This window comes from Hipposideros armiger, unplaced genomic scaffold (assembly GCF_001890085.2).
Source record: "Hipposideros armiger isolate ML-2016 unplaced genomic scaffold, ASM189008v1 scaffold_41, whole genome shotgun sequence".
Lineage (NCBI taxonomy): Eukaryota > Metazoa > Chordata > Mammalia > Chiroptera > Hipposideridae > Hipposideros > Hipposideros armiger.
The window spans coordinates 2,581,813-2,591,565 of record NW_017731391.1 but is presented as its reverse complement, the minus strand read 5'-3'; the positions used below and the strand labels follow the sequence as shown (position 1 = coordinate 2,591,565).

Genomic DNA, 9,753 nt, shown 5'->3' with positions numbered 1-9,753 from the left:
GCTGCAGTCCCTGTAGCAGTGGGTTGCCATGGGCTACCGTGTGTAGCCAGCAGCCAGCGTGAGCGGCCAGCAGCCGCAGTGAGCGGCCCGTCCAGAAGCCGGTGACTGATCTGCCTCTCCAGGGAAGAGCGCAATGATGGTGCCAACTTGGGCAAGTGAAGCAACGTCCTCCACAATTAGATTGAAGAACAAATCGACAGCAACTTGTCTGTTCCCCTTCCCCAATCCCCCAGCACTGTTCCCATCCTCCCAATTCCCCAATAAACATCTTTAAAAAAAAAAAATTTAAATTTAGCTTTAAGGAAGTCTCATAAGCAGAAACTTATACCTTAAAATATCTGAGGAAAAAGTATGCATTATTCCACAGAAATTTCTGGGTTCTAGCCTGGTTTGAGTATCCCCCAGTGGAGAAATTCCCTTGGAAGATAACAGGGTAGTGAGGTTCACTCTCTATTTAGTTAGGAGATAAAAAGAACATTTCCCCAAAGTGTTCATATAAGGTTCCAGAGCTAAGGTTCTTCTGGTGGAACAGAAACTGAAGAAAGGATATTAGAGAAATAAAAAGATAGCTAGAAAAATGAGTACATCCATGTTGCCTGACAGACGATTTCTATAACACGCCCCCCTGCATTAGCCTCTGACCCATTAGTCGAGAGAGTGTCTCGGAAAACTGAGGCCGGATGGAATGATATCTGTAAAGCTCTCTTGGGGAGTGTCTCAGGTGACTGGGACCTATTGGAATGATAATAGTTATCTCCCCTGGGAGGACACAGTAACAGTGTCTTGGGGCTATGTGGCTGAAGTGTGAAGGCATAGGATTTGCTGGAACACAATGGGAATGTTAATGGAAAAGGTCTTAAGGCACACAAATCACACGGTTGCAAATTGATTGACAGCAGTTTCACTTCTTTACAAACTACTCAATAAAAGCCATGCGCTGACCCGATTCGGGGCTCGCTCTCTCAGTCTTCTCTGGCTGAGTCCCTTGGTCTCGCTCTTAATCTTACTTTTGTCTCTTGCTCTTATTCAATCTGTGTCGCTCCTCTCGAGACCCATTTGCCCTTGCCACACTGGACGTGACACATCCATAGGAAAGAAAAAGAGCTCTAAACTTATCCTAGTGGATCAAGTAAGATCCACTGATCACTTCTGAAGAAGTGAGTTTTAATAGGCTAAACACAAAACCTATGTGAAGCATTAATTATGCATGTGCATTCAATCACAAGAGGACTCGACTTACATCTAGTTGTTCCTTCGTAGGTTCTGGTGATCGATCAGGAATCAATAAATCAGGAGGGTCTTCAAATGGATCATCTAAAATCACTGTATGATTAATCCTTATAAAAGAAATCCAAGTCAAATGTTAGATTTATATTATTTCAGAATCCATGTTTTACTTTTCATATAGACTGTAACAAATGTCTTATGTATCTCTAAAGCCAAAAAACCATAAGCTCTTAAATTTTATTGCACAGGATATTACTAGAGTATACATTCACAAATAGTGTTATTGTCTTTCATTGTTTGATATTATATATATTACCCTGCATTACTCTAAAATATAAATGTCTAAATCTTAGTACTTTTGCCATTATTTCTCAATAATGTGCATTTAAAAAAAACTAAAGGACTAACAATTCCTCCCAACATAAACAATTATAAATAATTACTACAAGTGTAAAAATACAAAAGGTCTTTTTTATTATAAAGGTTCTTATTGTCTTATGTTAGCTGACATTTTAGAATTATCCCTAAACCAGTCTTATGCATGCCATCACCACTAAATGTCAAACATCACAGTATTAAAATATTCTAGTACATTCAGGTAGTAAATTGTAACCACACCTGATATCTTGATATGGTACAAAATCCTTGTCAACAAAGGTCTCATTAATTTTCTTAATTATGTCCATGCCTTCTGTCACCTCACCAAACACTGTATGAACACCATCAAGGTAATCTAGATTATCTCCTGTGGTAATAAGAAACTATAAAGACAAGAATAAATATAAATACAAATACACACACACACACACACACACACACACACACACACTTCAAACAGAAATCAGTTACAGACTGACAAAAAATACACAAAAGTAACAAGACTACATTAACTACATGGATTCTCAAATGGCAACACATATATGAAAGTCCCTAATTGTTTAAAATACTTCGGGGCAGCCGAGTGGCTCAGTTGTTAAGAGCTCACTCAAGAGTGCGAGCTCTGAGCAACAGGGTCACCAGCAGTTCGAGTCCCAGTTGTAGCTGAGCTGCTGCTGAGCTGCCAACAGGTGGCAGGATGGCTCAGCTAAAAAAAAAACAAACAAAACCACAAACAAAAACTTGGACAAATCAAGGCTGTTTTTTCACATGAAAACTGTGAGAGGAAAAAAAGCATCTATTCCAAATGGGGTTGCAGTGAGCATTAAAGAAGACAATGAATGAAAAGTGCTCAACATGCCCTGTTTTGAAATAAGTAATAAATATGGGAAAAAAATGGGCCACAATGTGAACAGTGATGATCCATGAATAGTGGGATTTGGGGTAATGTTATTTCCTCCTTTGTACTTTTTGGTGTTTTCTAAATTCCTCACAACGAACATGCCTTAGATTTTTAAAAAATAATAAATAACTAAAAAAAAATTTTTTTCGTGATATCATGTAATTTTTGTTATATAGAAAAAAAAGTGTAATTTTTTTTCTTCTAATAAATATCTTTGATTGAAATTTTTTTCTTACTGGATCATTTTAAAAGATAACTTTGTGGGATCCTTCCAGTCCTTCATTTTGAAGCAAAAGCCATCTTCTCACCCACTTTCTCACCTGAGATCCATGCTGGTCGCTGCCATTGTTCACCATGGACACGGTGCCTTTCTTCTTGTGCTTAATTCTTGGCACTTTTTCTGCCTCGAAAAAGCTTGCTTGATCACCATACAGTTGACTGAAAATACAAATAATAAGGTTACAAGATAGAAGTACTCTCAACATGAAATACAGAAGTACTAGTAACATAGGGTTACCATTTCTTTACAGAAATGTATGATTCAAAATATTCCTCTTTTTTGTTTTATACATTTAGGGAACTTGGAAAAAAATCTATATTTGAACTATATTTTAAAATGCGGATTGAAATATGCTAATTAACACCATTAGGAGGCAATTCTATTTTTACTCATTTAAAAATAAAAGAACTTACCCAAAAACAGACTCTCCTCCACGGCCAGTCCCTGTAGGATCACCAGTTTGTATGATAAAATCCCTCTATAACATATAGGATACTTTGTTAAATCACAGCGTTTGTTAGATGGTTTTAATAACAAAGGACACAACTAATATCCACCAACTCACCTGCACATTGTGAATAAGGCAATAATTGTAATATTTTATTTTGCATAACTTCAGGAAATTCAAGCAAGCTGAAAGAAAGTAAATCATAAATTTATCACAGTAGTTCACAAATACATATTTAAACAGTAAAAGCACAGGTAGTATATTTAATTTCTAAATTATCATACAAAACCTCCCCCAAATGGTCAAATGTCCAAAGCCATAAGAAAAGGCAGTAAGCCTAGAAAAAGGCAATATATTTCAAAGTATCTTCCCATTCTCTTTTCCTTAGGGTTTCCTGGGAACCTGAGCTAACGCCAGAAACTGACACTTATCTGGGATAAGCAATGATAGATTGACTTTGTAAGAGAAAAGAAAAATTAAAGAGGATACTATGATGGGAAAGGATCTAGCAGAGTATCTAAAAATGGATACAGATTACATAAATTTGAGAAAATCAAATAAATATCTGGGACCAATTTTTTTTTACAATGATAAAATAATTCCATACGCAAAAATCCATACACCGTCTTGTTCCAGTTTTCTCATATAAATGCACTTGCTGATCCAATAAACATTGGCTACCTTTTAGGTACTTTGGTAATACCGTCAAATGCCATTAAACCGTAGTCCCTGTCCTCACCAAGTTCAGAATCTAGTTGTAGAGACACACGCTAATAAGTTCTCAAGGGACTAAGCTAGAACTGACAGACAGAAAGATATATGAGGCAGTCCCTGCCCTCAAGGAGCTTACATTAAACTAGGGTCCTTATACCTGAACACAAATACTTAACAATGCTGGGCATATCTGATAATACCATTTCTGCCACTTAGATAGTAAAATGGGAAAACGTGGGTTAAAAAATGCCACAGGAGTTCAAAAGAGAGATTGTTTCTCGGAGAAATTAGAAGACCTCGTGGAGGCTTAGGGTGAGCATTAAAAGAACTCAACTAGCAAAGAGTAGAAAATGTATAACATGTACAATGTTACATGGTACAAATGGTACAAATAAATGTACAAGAGATGTACCACTCTAGTGGGGAATACTGACAATGGGGGGATGCTGTACATGTGTGGAGGTAGGGGGTATATGGGAACTCTCCCTATCTTCCCCTTAATTTTGCTATAAACCTTGAACTGCTCTAAAAAAGTAGTCTTAATTTTTAAAATGGGAGGGAGAAAACCTACAGATTAAAAGATATTTAAGAGATATATCAACCAATGTAATACTTACATGGCCCTTGTTTAGATCCTATTTAAATTACCATTTTTTAAATCTTTATGAGACAATAGGAAAATATGAATGTGAATGATACTAAAGAATTATTGATAATTTTTTCAGATATGATAATGATTTGTGGTTATGTTGTCTTTTTTAAAAGTATCTTTTGGTTACATATTTACAATTGTTAAATGAAGCTGGTGATCAGCACATGAGGGTTCATTTACATGATTCTACTGTGTAAGTTTTCTATCATAAAAAGGAAAAGAGGAAAGAAAAAGAAGGGAGAGAGGGAGAAAAGGAGGAAGGAAAATAAGTCTGGACATGTTTATTATGGATTGATAAGTAGTTATACACACAAGTAGATATCCTCCAATCACATACTTACAAACACATACAAACAGGGTAGGCTTCTGTTCTTAGTGCTCCCAGCTATCTTTGCAAAACCAATTCTTGTACATTCTGTCTGTGTTAATTAGGTGGGATAACCCTACCTCCCCTTTAGTTCCTCAGAGCTCTGGGGAAAGAGACCCACTCATTTGCTAGGTGCTGCTCTACATGAAGAGTGGCAAACAAACTCAGAGGAAAGCAAAACCAAGAGATGAAAAATACAATTCCTCTGAACCCCTAGATCTTGCTATCCTTAAAGCTAAGCTTACCCTAGTAACGTGAGACAATCAATTATTTTCTTTCAGTCAGGAAGAGTTGAGTTTCTATCATTTGCACATTCTTAATACAATGCATACGAGTATACCAGGGATGCCCCAAAAATGTATACAAGTGGGCACTTCTGTCAGCGTTGCTCAAGCAGTAGTTTGCCGTAATCAGAAGTGTCTGGACACTAATGGTAACCACTTTGAGCACCTCTTGTAATTGCAGAACTCAAATGTGTCTTGTATTCATCTTTTGTTATCAGTATATATTGAATATTATAATTTTAACAGTTTTCCTTTCTTAAAACGTGTGTACATTTTTTTGGCACCCTCTGTATATGCATTAGTCAATATAATGAGCCTTCAGTGTGTCCCCTCAATGTGTCAGGCATTGCACTAGATGCTCAGGATATAGAGATAATTAAGGCACAGTCCCTGCTATCTCGGAGTTTCCTTTCTTGAGAGGAGACAAGCCTTGCAAATAATTCCAGGACAATAGGTAAATGTTATAACAAAATATGTGTTGTGTGATTTATAAAAGACCTGAGACAGAGCAGAAGAAACAGATTTAACTCTGCTTAGGGACAACGGAGAGCTTCACAGCAGAGATCATGCTTGACCTGAGATTTGAATAAGCAGGATGTCTGCCAAAAGTACACAGTGGAGAGAAATGTGGGGCAGAGGCAACAGTATGAGAAAGGCATGGACGTGTGGTTGAGTATGTAGTGGTGGGGATGGGGAAGATAACTGTGTGTGGCAGGAGGCACCCACTGTACGGTATTGTGGCTTGTTTCATCCTTTTTTTTTTTTAATTGGTGGGGAACAGCATATTTTTCCAGGACTCATCAGCTCCAAATCAAGTAGTTGTTTCAATCTAGTTGTGTAGGGCGCAGCTCAGTGGCCCATGTGGGGATCCAACCGGCAACCATGGTGTTATGAGCACTGCGCTCTAACCAACTGAGCTAACCGCCTGCCCCTCAACCTCTTTAATAAAGTGCATTCCATGGGGGCAGGGCCCTGATGGTAACTAATCTTTCCTGGCCTCCAGTTTCTCCATACTCTTATACATTCTCTGCACTGCTGCCTATTATCTTCCGAAAACAAGTTTGCCATGCCTCAATCCTGCTTTTAAAACCTTCCAAGATTCTGGTCATCAGTAGGGCTCACAAGACTGACTATTCACCATCTAACGTATGCAACCAGATTCGCAGTCGCCATTCCACGACACATACCATTCCTTCAAGCCACGCCAAACTACTTGCTGTTTCCAGAAAATTCCAAGCAAACTCAAAGAAAACCCTCCTTTTCCACTCGTCTTTGAAAAAGCTAGTTCAAGTGTTCTGCATTCTTTGCTTGGTTCGCTTCGCATCTCCCCGCCCCCAGCCAGGAAGAATTACTCCCTCCTCTGGTTTCCATAGCAACTTACACACGCTAACACTACAACACTTACAAAGTTAAATGGGTTCCCGCGTCGATTTCCTCCAAAGGAAAATTAGACCCCCAAGGGCAAGGCGCCTATCCCAGGGCCTGGCACAGAGTCTCGCATAGTAGGCGATCAATGAGTGTTTTGCTAAGGCTCCGTGCACAGCTCCAGACAGCCTTCCTCCATCCAAGAGGGATGCCCACACTCAATGACCCAAGCACATACTCCCTGTTTTCATCGAAACTTACTGATCACACACCAAGGAATACTGGTTGTGTTCCTCTCACCAGTAAAGCGCAGTAAAGCCACTAAGGATCTGTGGGCATTGTATATGCAGTCTGCATCCCTCCCCCCGTCTGTCTGTCTGTCTGTCTCTCTCGTTGTATATGCAGTCTGCATCCCTCCCCCCGTCTGTCTGTCTCTCTCCCTCCCTCCTTCCCTCTCTCTCACACACACACACGCATTTAATGACAAGCACCCGCCATCCGATTGGCCAGCACCAGATACGGGCGAAGGACTGCTCCTCACAAAAACTTTTCTAACCAAGGCCCGCTAATAAAAGAGCCGGGCTGCTGGCACCGGCAGCCCAGACGCTCGAACCAGTCGACGCTAGGGACTGGGGGGATCAGGGAGAGTGGGGAAAGATCGCCGCCCCAGCGAGAGGTAAGCGGGCCCGCCTCACCGCGCGGACGCTCCTCGGTGTACAAGTCGATGACGACGTCGCCCAGAGTGGTCTCCAGCAGAACCGCCATGGCGCCGTTTCTCCTCTGCTACAAGCCCGGGGGCAGTGACAGGCGCAGTCCGACGTCGTCGACACTACGCGTCACCCACGGCGCGACGCCTTATTACGTCATCGCTCCGGCGACACCGCCCCCTTCCGGGCCTCTGGTTCAAGCCAACGTGCTCTGTGTTGTGTGGTGCGAGCGGGTGCAAAAAAGTCTCAACCCTTTTACAGTTCTTTACAACTATATCCCAAATTCCTGTAACTACCTTATTTCCATAATATTTCCTAACATTTTATCTTTATTGCATTTTTTCCTCAGACACTAACTTACAGTATATCTTTTAACATCTTTGGGTACAGATATCTATCTCTTCACGCTTTCAGCTTTAAGGTTACTGGAACTATAATAGTAAGCTGCGGGAGCAAGGAACAGGACCTAGCTCTTGGCCCTGGGAGCCCTGTGGCTCCAGTAGTGGTAAAGAATGAGGCAAAGATCTCCCACATTTCTCTGTTTCTCCGTTTCTCTTACCCCCAGCCCATGTCTTTTTTATAAAAATCAATGGAGCGTTTTGTAGTACTTATAAAAACAAAATAAATGATGACTTTTACTTTTTTTTTTTGGCCTTTATTATGAACCAATAAAATGTATTAATTCAGAATAGCAGGGTTAAAAACCGTGGGGCCATCACTTACTGTGCTGTAACTCAGGGCAAAAAGCTTAATCTCTATAAACCTCTAATTTTTACATAGAAGATGGGATTGTAAATTATAACTCTCATTAAGTTTCTGTGAGGTTTCAATAATATATGTAAAGCATTTAACACAAATGCTGCTACAATGATATTTCTGAGTTATTCTTCATAACAGAAGCATTACTCATCACAGGTATAATGCAATTCATTTCCAAATACATAGACAAGGTTACAGTAAAAGCAGTTTTAAAATATATTAGAAGAAAAATGAGATAAAAATTGTGAATGGCTTTGGAAGTGTAAAAGGGGTATCATTCTTTCTTGCTCTCCCTTTGTCATCTCCTGGGGGTCTTCCGGAAGTTCAAAGAAACATAGTTGAGTAATTCTGGAAAATAATGGAGCTGACTGATAGAAATAAAGTGATTTACTTTTTTCCAGAAATTGGAAACAGATACAGATGTCTCAGATTTCCCTTTGGTGTCAAGCCTGCTTTTGAATTGTAGAAAAAGAAGAATTCAAGTTTTGATAGTGAAAATGATGAAAATAATAATGAAATCAGTTACTGGAAAAGAAAATATACCAAAGTTTGGAGTCAAACAGTACTATTTGGTGTGAAAATAAAGGGGTATTTTTTATACATTTTACATACTTTGTTTTCTATGGTATTAAAATTTTTTAGAATATCTTCTGCTATATGGAAGGTTCTCTTCAAAGAACATAAAGCATCTAATGTGCACAGAAATACACTGAATTTTTAGAGGCAAACAACTCTTTTGGATGTGTTTCACGATTAACAAAATCAAGTTGACATGAATCCACTCAAAACAACATCCAAGTTCACACCGTATGAGGTCAGACAATTAAGTTCGCGAACTCATCCTAGAAAAAGTGCTACATAACTCATTGCTGAATATCACTATGGTCCGCTTCAAAGTACTTCCCTTGGGAAGCTATGCACCAACGCCAGCATATATTCCACCCTTCAAAGCAATTTTGGAACTCTTTTTCTGGAAGGGCCATCAGAGCTGTCCTCGTATTACCCTTGAATGTCATCAAAATGTCTTCCTTTCAATATTTCCTTCGGGTAAAGAAAGAAGTCACTGGGGGCCAGATCAGGTGAGTAGGGAGGGTGTTCCAATACAATTATTTGTTTATGGGCTAAAAACTCCCTCACAGACAGTGCCATGTGAGCTGGTGCATTGTTGTGATGCAAGACCCATGAACTGTTGGAGAAAAGTTCAGATCGTCTAACTTTTTTTTTTTTAAGATTTTTATTGGGGAATTGGGGGATGGGACAGCGCTGGGAAATTGGGGGAAGGGGAACAGACAAGTTGCTGTCCTTTTGTTCTTCAGTCTAGTTGTGGAGGATGTTGCTTCACTGGCCCAAGTTGGCACCATCATTGAGCTCTTCCCAGGTGAGGCAGATCAGTCGCCGGCTTCTGGATGGCCGCTCACTGCGGCTGCTGGCTGCTCACGCTGGCTGCTGGCTACACACGGTAGCCCATGGCAACCCACTGCAGCAGGGGCTGCAGCCTACGCCGTCACCAGCGACTCACAGCAGCCCAGCTCCAGGTTGAGCTGTTGTTCAGCATCTTAGCTGTAGAGGGCAGTGTCACTGGCCCTCATATGTGGGATCCGAACCGGGGCCCTCTGGCGTCCCAAGCCAGCTCTTAACCAACGCGCGCCACTCGGCCGGCCCTCGTCTAAC

General features: G+C 40.4%; 1 protein-coding gene across 1 annotated transcript in view; it reads right to left on the bottom strand.

The window, feature by feature from the left end:
* The window catches only part of PPIL4 (peptidylprolyl isomerase like 4), a 30,154-nt gene extending 22,686 nt beyond the window's left edge, over positions 1 to 7,468 (bottom strand). The window contains exons 1-6 of the mRNA XM_019638897.1: positions 7,312 to 7,468; positions 3,352 to 3,419; positions 3,200 to 3,264; positions 2,827 to 2,944; positions 1,846 to 1,988; positions 1,241 to 1,337 (exon numbers count right to left, since the gene is read on the bottom strand). Coding sequence (XP_019494442.1) covers positions 1,241 to 1,337; positions 1,846 to 1,988; positions 2,827 to 2,944; positions 3,200 to 3,264; positions 3,352 to 3,419; positions 7,312 to 7,381 — 561 coding nt within the window. The 5' untranslated portion in view covers positions 7,382 to 7,468. The remainder of the gene's footprint in view (positions 1 to 1,240; positions 1,338 to 1,845; positions 1,989 to 2,826; positions 2,945 to 3,199; positions 3,265 to 3,351; positions 3,420 to 7,311) is intronic.
* Between the last annotated feature and the right edge of the window lie 2,285 nt (positions 7,469 to 9,753).